At 41.9% G+C, this 22933-nt stretch overlaps 3 protein-coding genes across 3 annotated transcripts; 2 read left to right on the forward strand and 1 right to left on the reverse strand.

Annotated features, from left to right (window-relative positions):
• The first annotated feature begins 2426 nt into the window (after positions 1 to 2426).
• cldn35 (claudin 35) lies at positions 2427 to 4083 on the forward strand. The gene has a single exon (XM_085446285.1). It carries the CDS (start codon positions 3377 to 3379, stop codon positions 4064 to 4066), a length of 690 nt encoding a protein of 229 aa, XP_085302411.1. The 5' UTR covers positions 2427 to 3376; the 3' UTR covers positions 4067 to 4083.
• Positions 4084 to 10524: 6441 nt separating this feature from the next.
• airim (AFG2 interacting ribosome maturation factor) lies at positions 10525 to 12958 on the reverse strand. Its single transcript, XM_085446175.1, has 4 exons — positions 12507 to 12958; positions 12065 to 12244; positions 11870 to 11988; positions 10525 to 11123 (listed from the first exon to the last, which is right to left on the reverse strand). Exons 1-4 carry the CDS (start codon positions 12773 to 12775, stop codon positions 11083 to 11085), a joined length of 609 nt encoding a protein of 202 aa, XP_085302301.1. The 5' UTR covers positions 12776 to 12958; the 3' UTR covers positions 10525 to 11082.
• A 96-nt stretch (positions 12959 to 13054) lies between these two features.
• Positions 13055 to 17677, forward strand: cdca8 (cell division cycle associated 8). Its single transcript, XM_085446174.1, has 11 exons — positions 13055 to 13135; positions 13470 to 13559; positions 14083 to 14211; positions 14410 to 14450; positions 14567 to 14642; positions 14730 to 14797; positions 14912 to 14994; positions 15132 to 15230; positions 15871 to 16000; positions 16376 to 16462; positions 16603 to 17677. The coding sequence occupies exons 2-11, from the start codon at positions 13472 to 13474 to the stop codon at positions 16636 to 16638; spliced, it is 837 nt and encodes a 278-aa protein (XP_085302300.1). The 5' UTR covers positions 13055 to 13135; positions 13470 to 13471; the 3' UTR covers positions 16639 to 17677.
• The last annotated feature ends 5256 nt before the right edge of the window (positions 17678 to 22933 follow it).

The following is a 22933-nucleotide window of genomic DNA, read 5'->3' on the forward strand; positions in this document are numbered from 1 at the left end:
TTTTGTCAATGTACCATAATAACAGAAGCGAAACACAATATTCTGTCAGGACAATTCACTATTTATGCACAATAAATAAAGGAGCATAGCGCCACAATTTCTGTTCAGCGCCAGACTTGCTTGTAACCTATATCACCAATTATGTTAAGAAAAATGACGCATTAACTACAACAGCAGACTGACCTTTGTGTAAATGCTTGGAGCAGACTAACCTGTGAGCTGGAGTGTTCTGGGACGTTATATTTGACCTTTGAATGGCTGCAATCCAGTCGCCTCTTTGTTACTTCGGAAACATGGCTCGAACAATTTCTCTTCAACGAGGTAATCCGATAACAACCGATCTCTTTACCCGTCGGCTTCCCGTGGCTGTCATGCGACCGGCTATTGCAGTTAATAATACAACGGCTTCTTGTGTTTCTTTTTATCGCCGTATAACTGATTTTAATTGAAAGCCTGCGTGCGCTAGTACCGCTTGCCACGAGTTCCCAGAATCCTTTGCGGTTCTACCCGTGAATGACGTCACATTTTCAATCTCTATATAATATGCATGTTAAATTTTGTATTTGGGGTAAAATATCAAGTCTTTTCAAGTAAACCGGTTCAAGTCCAATTCAAGTCCCAAGTCATTGGTGTAAAAGTCCAAGTCAAGTCACAAGTCTTAGAACATTTTTTCAAGTCAAGTCTAAAGTCATAAAATTAATGACTCGAGTCTGACTCGAGTCCAAGTCATGTGACTCGAGTCCACACCTCTGCTTCCACCTGTTGTCAAGCTTTATGGGAATGCTGATTTCCTTTTCCAGCAGGACCTAGCACTGCCCACAGTGACAACTATTATAAATCTCAAGTTATGGCAGCTATCAAATCAACCTTCAACAACACCTTAGCAGGCTTAAAAGGCATGCAATGAATAAAGACTATATCAGTGTTTCCCTTTTTGAAGAAAATTGTTGAAAGAATTAAACTTTTTCATGATATTCAGATTTTTTTTTAAGATGCATTACTATATACTGAAAAAACAACAACACAACATTTACTAAGAAGGAACTGGTCAAATAACCAGGTGGCTGCCTGTTATATTTGTGCACCTCAGGTAAAGAGGTCAGCAGTCAGCAAATGCAACCTGTAACGCAAGCAATCAACCTGGGATAGTGAATTGGTTGCTTATAAAGTCCCAAGCTAGGACTTGAAGCATTCCACCATTAAACCATATTTTCAAAATTTAAGCTCTAAAGTATTTGTCTTTCCCATGTGTATTTAAGATTTAAGTTTAGAGTAATTTCACTGCCGCCTGCTCCCTTAAAGGAAAACTCAAACACACACATCTGTCTGTTTATCTGTTCACTGTGACTCGCCATTAGCGGTATGTGCCACCTTCCTCTGCCCCCCCTTTGTGTATCATCTGTCTCCGCTGCATTTCCTGTGTCCCGGCTGGTTGTCATGACCACTGTTACCAAGGCGAGCGGAGGCTACAGAAGAAAGGAAACCTGAACCACAGATCTTGATGCCACGATATTTAATTCATCAGCACAACACACCATTAAGGCCAAATGCAGAGGGAATAAGGATTCTTTCTTGGGTGGAAAATATGTTGAAATGAAAACAAAGACCTGCTGTCAGATCCTTCTGTTACACTGCCCCCAGCTATTTATGTGCCAAACAATTCACCATAATAACTGCAGTTGGTATTTCAGCTTGTTAATGTTTCAGTAGTCTGTGTCTAACTGAAAAACATGAAAGTGTTTAGTAAGAAATTGCAGTTAAGTGAATTTGAAAATAAACCCCAAACAAATTGTGATCTCTTATTTATTTATTTATTTATTTATTTATTTATTTTTTGTGTAGCCTCACAACATTTTATCCACAGTCAAAAAAATAAAACCATGAAAAGCTGCTTCGCCCTTTCGCTGCAGACAAAAAGAGGCAAGTGAAAGCTATTTTTGTGTTGTCTTCTTTAAAATTCACGTAATTACGTGTGGTATGGAGCAATAGAGTTTGTAATCCCCATTGTAGGAGCCCACTCCATGTTGTCTTTGTGTTAGCTGATCCACCTACAGACACCGCTCCATCCTGAGTTTGCCCATGCCTCCCTCCCTTTTGTTGTCTCACCCTCTTTCGCCCTCTCCCTCCCACTCGCCTGTTTTATTGTGTGTTTTTTTTTTTTTTGTGGGGTTCAGTGGTGCTTTCCACAGGTTGGATATCAGAGGGGATGAAGGTAAGGGGGAGGGATCTTATGCTCTACTTACCCAGAAGTCTGACTTTGCAGGCCTGATTTCTTATTTATACCCTTGTTAGATCTGGACTGACCCATCTGGGCTGCACTGCTACTAAAGGAAGTGGCTGAGGGAGGGTGAAGCTGTGCAGCAGCTGAAGCCTGAAGTGGCCTCATCAAGGCTTGGACCCCAGCGCCATATATTGTCAGCTAAGAGACACTTCAGCTGGCAACAGCAGCGGTGTCTGAAGATAAATTCTGCAGGTTGTTTTCTACAGGAAAGCTGTTCTTTCAGAGGACGAAGACTACAAAAACCCGTTGCTTTGAGGCTTAATGTGGATTTGGGATTCTTTGGAGGAAAAAGGAGGCTGGAGTACCCTCTTTAGGTTGATCACGGTTCATATTTTGTCCATCCTTCTGGAAGCATAAGGAGTAGAAACTGGCTTTCGATGACCAGGAGGTAAAAAGCTACGCTGTTTTATTCTGTGTAATTGAGAGTCACTATATTCAACCTCCTGTGAAAGGATACACTCATAGCATCATCAGTAGCCTCGGATCCAGGTATCAGGTTATATCAGTCTGATCCATCTAGGTAAGGCTACACCAAAACCAAGAGTGACACTGAAGTAAACAGCAGCTCAGGAGTCCTGAGTTCAAGGAAAAAAGAAGCACTTCCACTGAAAAGAAAAGAAAAACTCCTGGCAGAGATCTCTCTTCCACCGGTCCTGCATTATAAAGCCTGATTGATCCCACATCTGCAGGCTGCCACAGGTGGCTGCACAGGTATTGGCTACTCAATAATGCACCGACTCAAACTTGAAAAGGAGGAGAAAGTGCGCAAGCCTCTGATCCCCTGAAAAGCTGGGTGTCTGTTGAGGGAAAGCAAGCGATTACTTCTGGATAACGCAGCGCACTGAGACGCGTGGAAGTGGAAACTGTGAGCAGATGTTGAGAAGGAAAAGAAAAAGAGAAGAACATGACTTTGACAAAGTGACATTAGGGCAAAGACCATAAGACGCTTGGCCAAACAACAAAAGGAAAAGAGAAGAACACTTAAATAAAAAACAACTTGGAAGACTGATAATAAGGAAAAGATCTTGTCAAAGAAGCTAAAGACAGAGAACAAATTAAACATTAAGAAATAGCTTCACATCCAGTTTTTTCATCATGGTGAACACCGGGATGCAGCTGATCAGCTTCACCTGTGCGGTGACCGGCTGGATCATGGCGATCGCTGTCACAGCCTTGCCTCAGTGGAAGGTCTCAGCCTTCATAGGCAGCAACATCCTGACCTCAGAGATCAAGTGGGAAGGGATCTGGATGAACTGCATCTACCAGACCACGGGTCACATGCAGTGTAAGACTTATGACTCCATGCTGGCTTTGCCTCCCGACATCCAGGCAGCCCGTGCTCTTATGTGTCTGGCCATCTTCATGGGCTGGCTCTCCTGCACCGTGTCCTGCTGCGGCATGAAGTGCACCACTTGTGCCGGGGACGATCGCCAGGCCAAGGCGGGTATAGCGCTCTCAGGTGGAGTTCTCTTCATTTTGACAGGCCTGTGCGTATTAATTCCAGTTTCCTGGACTGCCAATACAGTCATCCAGGATTTCTACAACCCCAACGTGCCTGTGATGTACAAAAGAGAGCTGGGCCAGGCTATTTATTTGGGCTGGGCGGCTGCGGTTATTCTCATGATCAGCGGAGCTGTGTTGAGCAGCACCTGCCCGCTCATGGAGAGGGGAGGCAGGTACCGGAGGGGCTACATAGGGCGGAGTTTTGCAAATTCACCTGCTACAGCACCAGATTTCCCAAAGCCTATCACTTCTAATAATTTACCACTGAAGGAGTATGTGTAGGAAAGGAAGAAGGACAGAAGAGCTGATACTCTTAAAAATGGTACAAAGATCATGAATTTTAAGGTATAAATTCAAACATATATTTATGAATACGTATTTTGTATATCTCTTTGTCATGTTTGTCTTCAGTACGTTGAGATTTGATGTTTTCTGTTCTCTGAGTCATAGCAGTGCCTGAAGAAAGCCTTTAGTCTTTGCTGTAACAGTATGACTTGATGATGGCTTTAATGATGGCTTGTGTTTTGAAGATTGCAGTGATTACTTAAGTCAGAAAATTGTGAAATTAAAAAAAAAAAATCTGGCAAAGTGTGCTTAAAGTATTTTGAAGTAGTTGCTTTTCTTTGTGTGTGCTGGACTTTTGTTCTATTTAGGGTCACTCTGTCGACATGCATATGACAAACCCAAAAAAAGTACAGACATTCTGTATTTAAGTAGAAGTACACCTACTAGTGTTGAAAAAAAAACTCCTGTAAAAGTTGAAGCACCAATTAAACTTCTAAAAGTGAAAAAGTACCAGCTCTGAAATGTATTTAAAGTAAAAAGGTAAAAAAAGCTCCTTGAGGAATATTTCTACCAGCTATTCTTATGCAAAGCTGACTGAGCCTTAAATAACACAGTCTACCTCCGTTTTGTTTTGCAGCATGTTTCACAATACGAAAAACACACAATGCCGCATGTACAGACCCAATATCTGATTTAAAAACACAAGGACTTACATGCAAGCTTTACATTTCCAGTGTAGCAGACCCCACTGAGCATTCCTTACCTTTAACTCTAACCTCTTTTCTTCCTCTCGTGTCGTCTTTCTTACCTTTATCCATCTCTGAGCGAAATTAGCTTTCTTTCTTTTCTCTCCATCAAATACAGTAGCTGGACCTTTAGCTAGCAACACACTGTGCCACAAACTGGAGACACAAACGGTTGAGTGAGCTGAGCTGAGCTGATAGAAACTCTTAATTTAAAATTACCTGCTTGTTTTCTGTAGGGCTAGCTAGATGATGAAATACTGTGAAATAATAACTCCCGTCAGATCCGTTAATCCAAATTCAAAAATATATGTTTAAAAATGTAGTGAGTAAAAGTAAAAAGTTGTAAGAAAAGTACAGATGCCTCAAAGTTCTACTTAAGTACAGTAATGAAGTAAAAGAAAGTATCATGTTTTTGCTCAGCTTTAAATTAGACTACGTTTTAAGTTTCTAGGAGAATACTTTTTAATATGTGTAAGTTGTTAAGCCGTACCTCACTAAAACCACTAAATTAAGTGTTATATACTCATGGAAATGTACTAATTTGGTGATGCAGAAAATACATACCTGTACATTTTTTTCTTTTCTTTTTCTTTTTTCTTTTTTCCTTTTTCTTTCTTTTCTTCTCTTTTTTTTCTCTCTTTCTGTGTATGTCTTAGTAATACATTTAAACTGATACCGAAGTAGGCGAAATCCTAATAAGAACAACACATATACTTGATTATAAATCCCTAAAACAGTCTTGTTAAAAAGGTTTGATAAATGATACACTTCTCCCATTTTAACTTAGCAGTACACAAGCTATGTTCTACAATAAATAAAGCTTTCTGTGAACTTATATATGTGTAACAATACGATGGTTTCACTGATCCTATGCTGTCTGCGCTTTTTTACTTCTCTCTTTTTTTTTCTTTTTTTTTTTTTTGCCTGTCCCGTTTGGCTCTTTTGCCATCAGAATTGTTGTCTAAAGGCAAAGAAAGATGCCCAACGGATTTACTTTACCAAATTGACCATCCCAGCCTTGCCATAATGGTCCATTTGATTCACCTTTTAGTGTTTATTTTATTTTCACTTACTGAATACGGGACAGACTTGACTGGGGGAAAGAAGGGGAGAAAGAAAGAGGGAAAGAGAAACAGCTGAGAAGAGGGACGGGGGAGAAGGGCAAAAGACAAAAACCAACAGAATGAGCAGAAAAAAAAAAGAAAAAAAATGCATATATCAATCACCTGGATCACCTGCTGAGAAAGAAAAAAGAAAACAAGCAGAAGAGAACAAGAGTAATAGAATAAACAGCATCACAATGATATATGGGAATATGACAGTAAATACTAAATGTTAAACATTATTGTGCAGCACATAAGATCAACAGAACACAGTGTGCTTTGAGGTAGGAGCCAAAAAGGGTGTAGTTTGTGGGTGTGATCACCCGTGTGTACACCTGTGAGCATGGACGCGCTTGTTTTTTTAAAAGGTTCCTTCATGTAATGATCTGCTAGAGGGTGTGGGGGGGCCACAGCCCCGTCCTCCAGGGCATGAAGCAGGTATGGAGGAGATCAAAACTCCAGACATCCAGAGGCCCCCAGAACACAAGAGACCAAGGAAGACCAACAGAGGGGCAGCCGCGCCACTGTCCCAGAAAGAGCTGAGGAGAGTCCCAGATGAGGGCTCACTCAGCAGCCGCGGAGCAGAAGCCAGGGGGAGTTGCAGTGACGCGCCCGTGAGCTCCGCCGGCAGCCAGCCGTGCCTGAGTGACCGAGCCCCAGGCCGAGAGGCCGGGGGCACCCCACCTCTGAAGTGGCCCGAGCGAGCCCCAGGCTCCAGGCCCCGATAAGCGGCCGCCAAGGAGTGAGCCGGTGTGTACCTGGACGCCCATCCCCGGACACAAAGAACCACCAACGCACCGACACCTGAGGGAGTCCGCCACTGGCAGGGGAAGTGGTGGTAGGGGGAGATAGGCCTCCAAACCTTGGAGGGCCTGAGATGTCCCCAGAGAGGTGGCGCCTGACACCCAACCTGACATATAGACACAGACATACAGGCACACACATTTACAAACATCCATTCCCACCCTCATGCTCTCATATGCACTTACTCCACACTCAACCAACGTGGAGACAGACATAAAGAGACGCTGTACACACGATCACACTCCCCAAGCGTACTCTACAAACCGGGTCTAGGTACCCTTACCCCTGGAGGGGGAACTGCACCCAGACCCAGGTGGTGTTACCCTTTTCCCTGCGGTGGGGGGAGGCAGACCACCCCGACTCCGCAGCAGCAGGGAGGCCCCACACTCCAGACCGCAGTCGGACGGCCAACTCCTCCTCCTAGCCCCCCTGCTCCAGCAGGTCGCAGAGAACGGGGGTGAGAGAAGACTCCAAACCTCCCTCCACCCGCTTATTGTAGTGTTGATGCATGTGTGTTCTAAGGTGCATTTAAAACCCAGGAGGGCATGGAGCTACCTGCCAGAGAGCAGCAGGTAAGCGCATGGTCCCTCCTGCTAGCCCTCAATGTCTACGTGTATTTAACCTTGAGAGGTGGGCAACGACGCCAGGGGTGGGGTGTACACCCTGATGGTACTTTGGATTCCGTGTATCGTGCCCACCCCCAAGATCCTATATGTATGTGTAATGAGAGTGTGAGTAATGTGAATGTCTAAGTTGTGGGATAAAATTGAGGCAGAGGCAGCCAGAAGGGGACGGGGGGGGGGGGGGGGGGGGGGGGGGTAGCCTCCTCTGCACCCTGGTGACATACCCCTACTCCAAGGTCCTGCATGTGTGGGTGGTTGTGGTGGAGCGGGAAGAGGGAGGCAGCTGGAGATGGGGAGGGAAGGAAGGGAGGGGCAAGTGACTTCTCCCTGGGGCCAGCTCCCCCGCTGACCCCAGTAGGCACCCCCATACTCCGCGACCCGCCAGGGAAAGGGGGCCCAGGCCCATCCAGACCGGGGCCCAGTGCAGCAGCGCCTCCCGGCCCCACAGAGCCCGGGACAGTCCACCCAACCCCACCACAGAGAAAACTGCACCCACCCCACCATCCACTCATCTTCCAGACTACATAAGACAATAAACACCCAGGCTGAGATCTTCCTCCACCTCTCCTGTATCTCCCCCTCCTGCAGAGAGAGCTCCCGAGGAGAGGAAAGCTCCTGCAAGATGTGACCATCTCCCCCACCAGTTGAAGAGCCCCCCAGGTGGCTCGATGCACCGGCGGCACCCTGCTCCAGGGGTGGGCCCCCATGCACCCACCCGCCCACAACCCCGGCAACACACCAACCAGGACCCAAGCCCCCGAGGCCCGGCCCGGGCCCCAGCCCAGAGACGGAGCGCCCCCAGAACCTCACGCCCATCCCGGACCCACCCAGGGGCAGCCAGGCTACCAGGTCAGTAACCCACGTCCGTCAGCACAGACCCTCCCCTAGCCCCGCTGCACGCAGCCGCGAGGAAACAGTCACCGGAGAGCCAACAGAGCCCATAACCGGACATGACCGCTACCCCGGGTTGAGCCCCCCAAGGAAGATGCCTCCGGGGAACCCCCCGACGCCCTAAGCCTGTCCCTACCCCCACACCAATCACAACAGTGAAGGCGGGACCAAACTATGACCCCCCACCCCCACTAGGTGATGGAGCTGATCAAAGGAGCCCAGAGCAATTGATCTGATGTGGTGGCAGAGGCTGTGTCAAGACTAATGTAATCTAATAGATAATTTCTATATTGGTTAGAATTAAGATTATTTTTATTTTTCCAGTTCATGAGGACTGTTTTCTTGGCTATGCATAGGGCAGTGAAAACCATATGGGCTATATTCTTTTCTGAAGTGACATTATCTAAGCTGCCCAACAAACACACTAAGGGGGAAGTTGGAATGTTACATTTCAGACACTTCGATAAGTCTTCACATATCTCGCGCCAAAACTTCTGAACTGGTGGACAGAACCAAAGAGCGTGGATATAATTGTCCGGTGAATTGGTTTGGCAGTGTGAGCAGTTGTTGGTAGACGTAAAGCCCATCTTGAACATCCGATGACCTGTATAGTGCACTCTATGTAATATTTTGTATTGAATTAATTGAAGACTGGGATTTCTAATTAGATGAAAGGTTTTTAAGCAAATCTGAGACCAGAAGTTTAGGTCTAAGTTAACTGATAAATCCGCTTCCCATTTTGCAATAGGAAGTGATATTGATTCATCTGTTTTAGAAAGCATTCTGTATATTTTGGATAGTAATTTGGGGGTTTTAAGAGTAAGAAATTGAAACACACTTGGTGGGGTTTGTAGTTCAACTTGACCTGGTTTAAATTTTTTTTTTACTATGGATTTAATTTGTTGATATTCTAAAAATCTTTTCTTGTTGATTCCATATTGTGTAACTAGTCCGTCAAATGAAATAAATTCTGTTCCTTCTAGTATATGTTCTAAATATTTGATTCCTTTACCACTCCAATCTGGAAAGTTTATCATATTATTGTTTTGTAATATGTCAGGGTTGTTCCAGATAGGTGTACGTTTGCATGGGATTAATGAAGACGCCGTCAATTTTAGAAACTCCCACCATGCTGTCAGAGAAGAGCTGATGTTGATGCTTTTAAAGCATTCATGTCGTTGGATGTTTGAGCTGATAAATGGTAGGTCTGAGATCTCTAGATTATTGCAAAGTGCTTGTTCTACATCTAGCCAAGGTTCATCTAAGAGGGTATGTTTTAGCCATCCTGAGATAAACTGAAGCCTGTTGGCTAAGAAGTAGTGCTGAAAGTTAGGCAGTTCTAGTCCTCCTTTATCCTTGGTCTTTTGTAGTGTTTTTAAGCTTATACGTGGGGGTTTATTTTTCCAAAGGAATTTGGACATACATGAATCTAGAGATCTGAACCAATCTTGTGGCGGTTTAGTTGGGATCATTGAGAATAAATAATTTATTTTTGGTAAGACCATCATTTTTATAGCGGCAACCCTTCCCATGAGTGATATGGGTAGACATTTCCATCTAGCCAGATCATCTTCTACCTTCTTTAAAAGTGGGATATGGTTTAATTTAGTTAGATTTGACCCCACGGGATGAGATCTTGCGTGGAGCCCCAGATCGAGGGAGATTATCAGTGGTCTTGTATGTCTTCCATTTTCTGATGATTGCTCCCACAGTTGATTTTTTCACACCAAGCTGCTTGCCTATTGTAGATTCACTCTTCCCAGTCTGGTGCAGGTCTATAATACTTTTCCTGGTGTCCTTCGACAGCTCTTTGGTCTTGGCCATGGCGGAGTTTGGAGTCTGACTGTTTGAGGCTGTGGACAGGTGTCTTTTATACAGATGATGAGTTCAAACAGGTGCCATTCATACAGGTAACGAGTGGGGGACAGAAAAGCTTCTTACAGAAGACATTACAGGTCTGTGAGAGCCAGAGATTTTCCTTGTTTGTGGTGACCAAATACTTATTTTCCACCCTAATTTACGAATAAATTCTTTACAAATCCTACCATGTGAATTCATGGATTTTTTTTCACATTCTGTCTCTCACAGTTGAAGTGTACCTCTGGTGCAAATTACTGACCTCTGTCATCATTTTAAGTGGGGGAACTTGCACAATCGGTGGCTGACTAAATACTTTTTTGCCCCACTGTACATTTTGTTATACTTGATATTATTCTGCTCTTGAGTCTCTTTTACACTGCTAGTTTTGTAGCTAATAAAACAGCACACACACACACCAAGAATTTCTGTTCAATCAATACATTTAATTTCACTTGTGCTCAAAATTCTCATACGTACTGGATTAAACATTTCAATCCATCCAAACTGAATTCAAGATAAATCAATATTTTACATTGGCCCCATTATTTGTAAATACTTATTTGTAGTTTTTAGGCCACCCTGGTTTCCCTTCAAAATAGATCTAGAAGCAGTTTAAGTCCACTCATCCATTTTTAATTGCTGATCCTATCTGGGCTTAACAGTTCATCAGGGAAGACAGAACTATTTATACTTTCACATCCAGGCATCCAATTTACATACAAGTTTGTGTTTTTGGACTGTGGGAAGAAGCCAATGGAACCCCTGCAGGCTCAGGAATAACATGCAAGCTCCACACAAAAACCAACAGTTAACCAGGAGGTTTGAACCAGGAGCTTTCACTGCACCATTGTCCTCCAAGCGACGTTTGTGTGCATCAGTTCAAGTCAATGTGGAGTTAGATTCAGTCATTCTTGTGGATCTCTTTCTTCTCATTGTCTTCATTAAAATGCAGTTATATTCACGATTAGGTAAGTCCTTAACAATCTTCACTGCGACTCCACAAAGAAAGACACTTTGCAAAGTGTATCTGAAAAGTAAAGAGAGAAAGATAATTCGTTTAATAAATAACAGTCACTTCTAGATCCATCAGAGCACTGGTCTCTGGCCAATGTGTACTCAATTATTAAAAGTGAAATTATATCAAGTTAAATTTTGCTACTTGAGCTGAATTTTAAAAGTGTTATGAATACTGGCCATAAAGGTAGGTCCCTTTATGATTGATTATACGTGACAGAAAAAGAATATTTAAAGACGCCCTGTAGTGTAACAGGAAAAAAGTTTAAGTTTAAAGCCGTGATATAATATTTCCCGAATTATGTTTTTACAGTTGTTTTCTAATCTATTGTTTTCAAATCTTTACATGACTTTAGATATATGCTAGACGACAGTCTGTCAGTACTTGTGTTGTTCTGGATTTAAGTACATTTATAAACATCTTCAGCTTCTTTCTATGTTGAAAGAACTAGTCCATTATACAGCATTAATTACAGATGTGAACTGAATGGTATAGTGAAGTACAGGTCATATAATCTAAGGAGCTTAGAAAGAAAAGTTAAGTTGCTTGAAGACGTTTCACCTCTCATCCGAGAAGCTTCTTCAGTTCTAAGGGTCAAATGGTGGAGAGTCCCAGATTTAAACCCAGTGGGAGTATCCCCCCAAAGAGGGGCAAAGCAACTTAAAGAAGTCCAGACGCTTTTCTTTCCAAGCTACTTAGACTACAATGAAGTGGATAACTGAGAACCTTCACAGACATACTAGTCATATACATTTTACCTGTGATGTGGTCCTCAGCACTGGGAGACTCCAATGAGTTCCACCTTTGGGGAGCAGATTCCAGAAGAGAGAGGTCATCTGCTCTCAGTGTTTGAAGCAGAGTTTTCCTCCTCAGGAATCTGAACACAAGAGTTGAGGGGAAAAAAATACCAGTATATAACATAAACATCCAAAACTGAAGAGAGAAAAGGATACTGTTGCCGATAGTGACGCTCAGCATCCTGAAGCCACTCGAGCATGTCAGCAACCGACGGGGTGGTGGTTGATCCCTCAGTTACTGCAAGCAGATCTAAACTGTGTGCGTTCTGCTCGTACAGATGAAGGATTGAAGCAACCTGGTTACTGATAGCATCCCTCGCAGACTGGAGGGAAGACCTGAAAGAAAGAGGAAAGGAAAGAAGGGAGGGTGAGATAAAAATTATAGTATAATATATACTTTAAGCATACTCTGAGCAGCTTCTGCAAACTGGTACTAATAAGGTTCTTCTCCAAAGATCCATTTACTTACTAAAAAAATAAACTGATCTTTATTACTAAAAAGGATGTAGCTGTACTCCTGTCCGATCAAACATACATAGTTGGATGTGAATACCAATAACGCAGCATCCTCATCAGATATAATAGCCGATTTACTCACATCTTCTCGTTGAGTTTTCCCAGCACTATATCCGTTGCTTCAAGGAGCTTAAAGCGGAGTCTCTCCTCCAGGTCAGGAAAACCTCTGAGCGGTGTGTTGGAGATCTGCACGTTGGACAGTGCTCTCGACTGCTCCGCCAAATTCCCGAGAGACACCATCAGAGGGCTGCACTCGGCTAAAACACTCTTCCATACTTTTTGGTTGCTTTCAAGTGTCGCGAAGCTTTTCCTCAGAGCCTGATGAAGCGTAGCTACCGCAAGCGTGGACATTTCAGCAAACGATTTCAGTACTTAGGTGTTCAAAGGGAAAAACACGAAATACATTAAGTCAGCTTTATGTCTTATTTTCCATGAAGGCGACTTTATGAAAAATGACTTTTAAATGATTCTTCCCGCAGCTACAGAACATCACATTTCTACCATGTTGCCTGAACCACTTCCGTTCTCTTGATGTAAACACTGACGTTTGGCGCTACGATAGGCTGAAAACAAAGTTGTTGCGACGCATGGCACATGCGCGTCCTAATTGGCTGATCTGGTGTGTTGGCCCCTCCCCGCGCGAAGATTTGAAAACGGCTTTGTGAAGGAAGGAAGGCGAGTCTCGAGGACGAACAGGAAAAACACATTTAGGTAATGATATATACTTTAAAAAATTTATGTAAATACATCTCGGGACAGTTATTTAAAAGACCATAACACATATTGGTAGATGTAAACACAGCTGTCGAAAATAAGGTCAGAAAATAAGCGTTAACTCAGCTAAAGCTACTTGCTAACGTTAGCTTCACCAACAGTTAGCCGCATGTAGGCTGATTTTTTGTTTTTGCATTCTTTTGTTCCCGATTAAGGCCACAATGTTAACATTTCATGGTGTCTATGGGGTGTTAATATACCACACTATACTGCACTACACTGTACTGTACTAGGGTATATTGTAATTACTAATATACTCCGTGTCCGTCAGAAATGGCTCCCAGGAAAAGGACCACCAAACGCAAGAATAACCCCAAGACGGCAAAACTGGAAGCTTTTATGGAGGATTTTGACAGCGAGGGTGATTATTATTACTATTTTTTTAACTCACCATAGAAATGCTACAGAAATACTCCCTGTTCTTTTTTCGGTTGCTCACTTTAGGAGTCGCCACAGGAGAACATTTTCTTCCAGCTCACTATATCCTTAGCATCCTCCTCTGTCTTACCAACCCTCGGAGCGTCCTCCTTCACTGCATCCATGAACCTTTTCTACTTTTCCTCCAGCTTTGGAGCTCAATATTCAACATAATTTGTCCAGTATTTCCACTGTCCCCCCTTTGCACATGTTTATGACATCTGAGCCCTGCCTCTCTAACTTTGTCTCTAAACCACTCAACTTCAACCATCCTTCACATGTACTAATTTCTAATCTGTCCTTTCTGGTCACTACCAATGGAAATCTTGCCTTCACTCTTGCTGCTAACCTACTGCTACAAATCACCACTGATGCTAACATCCATCCACCCCACCCTGACACTGTATAACTTAAGCTCAAGTGACAATGTATAACTGAAGCGGAACTCAACATTTGTGTTTCTGCAGTGAAGACTAGAGTTGGACAGGTGAAAGAGAAGATAAACCAGCTGTTGAAAGATGTTGACAACAGCTACAACATGGCAATAATTAAGCTCCCCAAGGCTGTCAGACAAATGAACTGGTTGGAGCATTGGAGTAAGTATACATAGATTATTGACTAACAAATCCCAAATCTATAAAGAAGAAATGCTCTTGAGCCACAGAGACTTTTACAGCATTCTGCTTCCTATTTTTAAAAAAGCTAATGGTACATTTTCAAAAATCTGTGCATTTGATCTTGGATGAATTTCATTTTTAAACAGCATTAAATAAAGAATATTTACATCTCTGCAGAGTCTGAGAAACCACAAACACCAGAACTCGATAATGCAAAGGTCAGTTGATTAGCCTTCTCAAATTATACTTAATATACGTTAAGTATATATAAGTTTCATGCTTGTGCAAGGATGCTCTGTTCTGCATAAACACTCAGTTATATTTGCTTTTATAGAGAAAAGAGGAAGCTGCACTCGTGGAAAGTGTTGTGGCTAAGGATCATACATCTCTTCTAAAAACAATTGAGAAAAGTGAGTTAAAAGTAGTTTATACATTTCCCTTGAAACAAGAAAACCATTTCCCTTTAGCCAATGCAATTTGTTTTGTCCAATCCACAGCATTAAAGATGAAAGGTGGGGCTACATTGAGCTCTGAGGATGAAAACGTCCCAAGCACAACAAAAAAGGTAATGACTGCTTTTCATACAGTCATACATGAGAGCAACTACATACAGCTGTTGTTATGCAGGATCCTCTGTTTGCTTCTTTTGTGGTGTTTTAAATGCTTGTTTATAATTTAGGGGAGAACTACCAGAAAGCCCCCGACTAAAACAAAGAGGGCAAAGGCGCTGTCGATCAGCAAGCAGAGCTCCACCATCAGACGGTAAGCTCTTTTACTTTTTGTATTGTTCTTTTTCTTTCTTTCTTTTCTTCTTCTTTCCTCCCGTGCTAAAAACTTTTGGAAGCAAGTTTGGTGGCTAACAAATGTGATGCTAACACATTGTCATTGTTTGGATTCAGATCAAACAGGAACCCCCTGATTACTCCTGCCAGAAGCTTGCTGGATTCTTCTGTGATGATGGGACCCACTCCTCTTATTACCCCCCGCTTTGACCCAAGGTACACCTTAGAATTATACTGTGTCACTCTAAAGATGGTGTTTGTGTCAATGGCAATTAGTGTTCTAGTTGATTGAGAGGGGAGAAAACGTATTTATAAAACAGTTAAAAAAAGGATTCAAAATTGAGCACAGATGAAGACGGGTCAGATTTATATTGTGCATAAGATACTAGACTCACATACTGGTCAGGTTAGTTTGCTGTGTGTGGATAACATTAGCAGTGCACCAGTCGTCCTCACAGGTTGACATCTACACCTGTGCTGAATGTGGTTATTCAGTGCAGCTCACTGAAGACTTCTGCATTGTTATGTCTTTATATTCAGTGATTTATTACTGAGACATAGTACTGAGATATTTTAACTAGCACAAATTCATTTACAGTTCATGCTGAATAGATAGTGATTCTGTGAAAACATGGGCAAACAGACAAACAAATGCTCAAAGTATTGTATTAAAGCTCAGGCTTCTCGTTAAAGCAAAATCTCTGCTCTCATAGAGCTGTAAGTGGATCTAGTGTCTTTGAGTGTTAGAAAGTGTGTGGGGACTGGAGACTTGCTGTAATCTGGCAGCCCCTGCTATTTACTCTGTAATGTTGACATTTCCTACAAAGAAGGCTTCATATTACTCACTACACCTCAGGCTTCCCAAGACCCCCGCAGTGAGAGTTCCCCGCCACAAGGAGAGGGTCTATAGCATTTCAGTCAACGGCTCTCCCATTGCAGCAGGAAATGAGGATATTGTCATCAATGTTCCCGTTGGGAATGGAGAGGTGAGTGCACATTTAGTCAGGCTCAGAGCTTCAGGTACTATTGATCAGTCAGTTGTTTAAGAAATGATTTTAACAAGGCAGCAGAGGAAACGATATTTACTGAAGAAATTTAGATGTCTATTTTCAGGAAGATAAAACATTGAATACTTTGTTATATATGGTTTATTGAAAATGAGCTTAAAGATGCATTAAATCGGCCTTCAAGTCTTCTGCTTTCATGTTGATTTTATACTGTGTTTATGTTGATGACTGTTTAGTTACATTTGATGACTTCATGGCTTTTGAGTAATTAATTGTCTAACAAAACTCTTGATTAGAAGGCTAATTCTCAAAAACGAAATCACTAACACAAGTGTCCTTAACATATTGATCCAGAGCATTCACCTGCTGGCCAGTCAGATGGACTCAGTAGATCTGTCACTGCTGGACGAAACCGCCATGAGGAGCATTCGGCAGCTGCAGGTAAAAATTCCAGCAGGACAGCGTTACTTGCAGTTTCATCAGCTTTTCATCACTGTTTTGATGCAGCTTTAGCCAAATTTTGATGTGAAATATTTGCATATGCTTTGATTCTCATCATTTCTTTTTATTTTTCCCAACAGAATCGACTCACAACATTGTGTGGGACATCAGAGTGACCAAACAGTCTGCCACGGACGTGTACTATACTTTTTTTTTTTTTAAAAAACAAGTTTTATCTCTATTATAAAGCTTTCATCATTCTACAATGTGGCATGTTTTTTTTCTTCTTCTTTTTTTTGCCTTTATACAGTTTATACTTTAACTAATACTTTAGGATACAGTGTAAGGTTAATATTTGTTGCGCTGGACACTGTTTTCTTGAGATCCTTCACATTCACTGGAATTAATCTAGGAGTTAAACTGTTCATTTCATTGTATTTACATTCTCCTAAATTATCTCTTTACTTAAAAAAATTTAATTTTATGTAGTTTCAGATGCTTTTTTGTTGCAGGGGAAATTGGATAGATTTTAGTGCTATTCCAGTCTTTCATTCCTGGCCAGTCTAGATTTAATGGATCTTAATAGGACTTGCATGATAATATCCAACAGAAACATGCAGTATGTGCTTATCAGATACAACTTTCTCTTTATTCTTTTTTTTTTTTTTTTTTTTTTTAAAGTACATTTTCTGATATTATTTGTGTGGTTTGTCATTGCTGCAATAAACCCCCTCCATGTTTCTATCACTAACCTTGTAGTTACATCAATAGTTAAAATGTATATGTCGTGTACATCGTGCACTCTGTCTTCATAACTGTGTGATGTGGCTATTTTCTGGTTTATTGGGGTTTTGTATTCTTAAATATAGCAGATGGCATGTTTGATTTTTATTTTAATTATGCCATAATGTGGAAATTCGTTTTTTCTTTCTTTCAGTGGACAGATTTTTTTTAAGTTGTATCTGTGCATAGTGACCAGTAGGTGGCAGCATTTCACCACAGAAATATTTGTCAGGCACCTGAACAGCCTCTGCTCTTTTTTTTTTTTTTTATTGTTAAAGGAAAAAAAAGATTTCTGTATCTGATCAAACTTTTTTAACTGCTTGTTATTTACTGGTAGCAAATTTTTATATGTTTGTTGATTTTTATTTTATAATCTGTAAAGTTATAGGTGTCTGTATTCTCTCTTGTATTAGATTACACTGTCAAGCATGATTTATACTGGTGATATTTATTTTACATCTTTGTTTTCCAGTTGTGAGGCTGCAGCGTTGTTTTCAAACCTCACCACAACTTTTTATCTGTAAGCTACCGCACTCTTTTTGCTTATGTAAGAAGTTCCTCTTGCCCTTTCCCGACTTTGTTTACACAAAGGGATATTAGTCAGTCACGTGATTGCTCTTGGCAGGAAGTGAAAGCCTTTCCTGCTCTTGGCACAGGAACCTGCACTCTGACCTTCGGGGACATCATAACGCTGCCAATTAGAAGCTTGTTAAGCTTCGTTAGGCCTGATGAGCTCATTAGGGTTTCCACCTGGGATGGTGAACTGGGTCAGGCCGGGCCTCACCTTGGGCCCAGGTAGACAAGCATAACTCTTTGCTGCTCGTGGTGGATTCTCATGCATCATATGCTACCAAGGCACAGCATGGGAACTTTGTGCCCCCCAACTGAAATCGGGCCGGGTCTCTTCCATCTGTATCCATCTTATGTACTTTATCATCTCCTGTCTCTTGTCGTGCAAACTGTGCTGCAAAGGTAAAACCAAACTCTGCATCAGTGAAAACGACAGATGTTGTGGTCAATGGTGCATGCAGTTCAGCTCCCTCGTTAGCAGTGGGCCAAGGCCTCGCGCACCTGCTCTATATATCATAGAATTTTCCTTGTTTTGCCTCTGAATGGATTGGATCCTTTTTTTATTCTCTAGGTGAGTAGAAAATTGCCATTTTGCATGGATGGCTTGCTTTTCAGTAAGCATGCAGGCTGTGGCGCAGTGACAGGTGCGGTATGGATGGGGCGGATTTTGAGGTCACAGAGCAACACTACTACATAAATCATCCACTGAAATGTTCAGGTTGAGGGATTGGAACCTGAGATAGTGGGAAGGGAAGAGTGAGTGCAAAGATGCTTCAACATAACAAGCAACTCTGCATTAATGCTCAGTCTGTGGAAGTCTAGATTCACCTGCCTTTTACTTCCAAAGAAAGGTACTTAAGAATTTAAAGCAGGCCCATCATATTTATCCTTAGTTTCTGTCATATATACATATATATATTTACTTATACTTTAACAATGGTGGATGCATATACATGTTCAAGCGCATCTTCAAATAATAAAAAGAATCCCTTCTTTCAGGCTATCTGAGGCTGCTTTAGAAGCTTGATTTTGGATGTCTGTATGATGTCAAAGACAGCAGATATTCCCAATCTGGTCACCACAGAGGCCTTTTCAATTAACTCCTCCAGTCAGAAGAAAGTTGGCTGAAGGCAGAGGTGCTAAAACCGATTGTTTTAGACAATAGATTAACTGAAGGCCCAGTAAATGAAGATTATTTTGACCTTTTAATCATCCAAAGCTACTCTGCAGAGCCCATGCACTGAAAATACTCATCTTGAAATGAACAGACCACATCCTGTTAAAGTAACATTTGTGCAAATTTCATATGGAAAATCTTTTTCTTTTTTGAAAGACAAAGCTTCAAATAATTTTAAAATTCATAATTATAATTTATATTAAAATTGTAATTTAATTGTAATATTTATAATTTTAACAATTTTTAATATTTAATATTACTGCATAAATAACTGACTGTATACAGAAGATAAAAAAAACCCCCATCTTTTGTTTTAAGTTGCTTAAATCTGCATTTCCATCTTCTCATTATGGTTCCATTTACAGCAAAAGGAGGAGAAAACACTGGATGCTTTACAGTGAACTACTCTGCGACTGACATACTGTATGAGTGTAGAGGTGGTGGAGGCAGCATCAAAAGTAAAATGAATATTGGCCTTATATGCTATACTGCTAGAAGTATTCACTCACCCATCCAAATCACTGAATTTAGGTGTTTCAATCACTTCCATGGTCACAGGTGCATAAAATCAAGTACAGAAGCGTGCTGCTTCTACAAACATTTGTGAAAGAATGGGTTGCTCTCAGGAGCTCACTAAATTCCAGAGTGGTCCTTTTATGAGACACCACCTGTGCAACAAGTCCATTCCTGAAATTTCCTCACTGCTGAATATTCCACAGTCAGCTGCTAGTGGTATTATAATAAAGTGGAAACAATTGGTAATGACAGCAAGTCAACCACAACGTGGTAGGCCACGTAAAAGCGGGGTCAGCAGATGTTGAGGCGCATAGTACACACAGGTCGCTAATTTATATAGCATGGGGTTGTTTTTCAGGAGTTGGCCTCTTAGTTCCAGTGAAAGGAATTCTTAATGCTTCAGCATAACAAGAGACTGGACAATTTGATGTTCCCAACTTTGTGAGAACAGTTTGGGGATGGCTCCTTCTCACCAGTGCACAAAGCAAGGCCCATAAAGACATGGATAAGTGAGTCTGGTGTGGAAGAACTTGACTGATCTGCACAGAGTCCTGACCTCAACCTGATAGAACATCTTTTGGGATGAATTAGAGCTGTGACTGCAAGCCAGGCTTTCATCACTGTCATCATCAGTGTCTGACCTCACAAATATGCTCCTAAAATTTCCATAAACACACTCCTAAACCTCAGGGAAAGCCATCCCAGAGAGTTGAACCTGCTATAGCTGCAAACGGTGGGCTGACATCGCATTAAACCCTATGGACTAAGAATGGGATGCCACTGAAGGCAATGTGAAGGCAGACAAGCAAGTGCTTTTTGCAGTACAGTGTATTTGTTGGGTCCATGGTGTAATGCTGTGTAAATTAGCCAGCTGTTTAATAACACATACACATCGTGCTGGCTTAATGTTCCACAATATGTTTTTACCTCTCTCTTTGTCCTGTAGTTCCTCTTAAAACCCCATCCCCCACCAATCCAGCATTGAAAGCTTAACCTCACCCACCTAACCTCCCCTTTCCCTTTCTCATTTTGCATTCCCAAAATCCGTTATCGTTAAAATGTGCCTGACACATGGATGTGGCATATTCCTCAACAAAGCTGTTTCCTCCCCAAACCGCTGCAGCCGTTCGTTAATTGAGCCCCCAGACCTGGGGAAACTGCCAAACTCCCCGCCAAGACGAATGAACCTGGCAGAACCATGTTCTCCCAGCAAAATTAATTCTCTGGTGCGTCGAGACCTCCTGTAAATCCCATCCGTCAAGCGCTCTGCTAATCGATTTATTCACATGCCCACACCTCCGTCTGCCGCGGTCTTTTATACTGAGCCAGCCAGGGGTCGAGACTCATCTTTTGTTAAGTTGGTTTGTCAGCACAAACCAGAAAAAGTGTCGCTGAATGCTTTGTTATGTCTGCTTCGGTGATGGAGAGTTACGAGGACACAAGCTGATGGTAAAGGGAAGTGGCAGACGGGAGGAAGAGGTAAATGGGACTTAACAGCCCCCACATGATGCATTCTGGGCATGCGTTCATCTGGTGGCCAGCAGGGTCCTGATGGCATTTTGATGGGCGGCCTCTCCGTCACTCAGGCACCCGCAACGATGGGCAGGGTGGAGAGGAACATCTGCTGCCAAAAAAAAAAGGAAAAAATTCCTGTGGAAAGAAAATAACAGGATACCCTGAGGAGAGGTGGGAAGTTAATGCTGTTTGCTGATTGCACAGAGACAAACTTTTGCTTGAGAAGCCTCTTGATGGCTTTGAAATTCAGATATCTATTTGCACTAAATACAAAAACAAGACCTAAGTATTAAACCCATTCTGCCATTTAGAGATAGAAAACATTTTTACCTGTATAGTTGTCAAGTGCTTTCTCGTGCTAGAGTGTCAGATACTGCTGTTCTGGTATTGCAGAGGTGTGCTTTGGCATGGATTTCCTGGCACACTAGTAGTGGCATTATTGGACAGTGACTGTGCTATTTAACTCATCAGTGCCAGCTCCAACTCTAACCCCAACTCTACGCAATCAGAATATCACATTTTTCCTTCATTGTTTTCTTTTTCATTTTATCAAATGATTTGTTTTTGACCAGGAAAACCACATGTAGTTTTTCATAGGGAATTTAAAAGTAGAATGGGAGGCCGAGCCTTCAGTTTTCAGGCCCTTCGTCTGCGGAATCAGCTCCCAGTTTGCAACTGAGACACGGACACTTTCTCTACTTTAAGATTAGGCTTAAAACTTTCCTTTTTGTTAAATAAATCTTGTGGTTGCAATAGGTCTGGGCTGATAGGGGATTCCCATGATGTACTGAGTGTTTCTCTCTATTAAAAGGGAGCTTTTCCGCCAACTGCTTGCCCAAAGTTGCTCATATGATTGTTGGGTTTTCTTTGCGTTATTGTAGGTCTTTGCCTTAGAATATAAAGTGCCTTGAGGTGACTGCTGCTGTGACTGTTTTCTTCAGTACAAAACAGGGTTCTCACCTGTAACCCGCAGGAGGTTAAAGAGTGGCATTTAAAGATTGTTGGGGTGCCAATAAATTAAACCACAAGTTTGTAAGAGATTGTAATTTGATCAAGCTTTATTTTGCACTTTTCAAGCTTTGTTTTCAGTCACTTTTTAATTTCACATTTCCTAGTTGGTTAGGTTTAGACATAAAACTAGTTAGTAACATTGAGCAAAAGATCATGTATTAGGGTGATAATCATGCTTTTGAAAAATGACACTTAAATGGTGCCAATGGGTTCATTACAAATGTCCATATTTGAAAAGGTGAGAGCGTGACCTGCATCTTTTTTTGTAATAGATCAGTTGGGACAGTCAGCAAAGCCACAGGACAGCTTGTATTTATATGTAAAATGTCAGAAGGGCAGTCGTTGAATCCCTGGCAATGATTTCAAGTATTAGAGCTGAAAACAGATCAAAACAATTGAACCGTGGCCTCTGGAACCATGTGAAATTTCACTTTGACGTCCTGTAGGAGCGGTTTTCACCATAATTTTATGTCACAGTAGAGCAGCTCTGTAAGCAGTTCAGAATCAGAATCAGAATCGTGTTTATTGGCCAAGTATATGTGCAGACACATACAGGGAATTTGGTTCCGGTAGATGGTGGCTCTCAAGCACAGCAATGTAAATCTCCCACACACACACACACACACACACACACACACACACACACACACACACACACACACACACACACACACACACACGTGTCTATATATACACATTACACATACATACACAAAGCTATGTAAACCAACTATAAATAACGAATCTAAACGTATATACATAAAATACAGAAATGAATGAGGTGGAATGAATACTACAAAATGTACATAAGGTGCAGTTGCAGTCTGGCAGTGGGAGCAGTGTGACAGGTCAACTGTTAAGAAGGGAGATGGCGAGGGGAAAGAAACTGTTCCTGTGTC

Source organism: Copadichromis virginalis, linkage group LG22 (assembly GCF_057382275.1).
Source record: "Copadichromis virginalis isolate Kocher_CV1m ecotype Utaka linkage group LG22, C_Virginalis_male_GT1.1, whole genome shotgun sequence".
Classification (NCBI taxonomy): domain Eukaryota; kingdom Metazoa; phylum Chordata; class Actinopteri; order Cichliformes; family Cichlidae; genus Copadichromis; species Copadichromis virginalis.

Coding starts and splice junctions, on each gene's coding strand:
- cldn35 (XM_085446285.1), top strand. CDS start 3,377: ATGGTGAACACCGGGATGCAGCTGATCAGCTTCACCTGTGCGGTGACC.
- airim (XM_085446175.1), bottom strand. CDS start 12,775: ATGTCCACGCTTGCGGTAGCTACGCTTCATCAGGCTCTGAGGAAAAGC. Junction 12,245..12,506: donor GGAAAACTCAACGAGAAGAT/GTGAGTAAATCG, acceptor TCTTTCTTTCAG/GTCTTCCCTCCAGTCTGCGA. Junction 11,989..12,064: donor GAGCGTCACTATCGGCAACA/GTATCCTTTTCT, acceptor TCTTGTGTTCAG/ATTCCTGAGGAGGAAAACTC.
- cdca8 (XM_085446174.1), top strand. CDS start 13,472: ATGGCTCCCAGGAAAAGGACCACCAAACGCAAGAATAACCCCAAGACG. Junction 13,560..14,082: donor GGAGGATTTTGACAGCGAGG/GTGATTATTATT, acceptor GTGTTTCTGCAG/TGAAGACTAGAGTTGGACAG. Junction 16,463..16,602: donor GGAGCATTCGGCAGCTGCAG/GTAAAAATTCCA, acceptor TTTTCCCAACAG/AATCGACTCACAACATTGTG.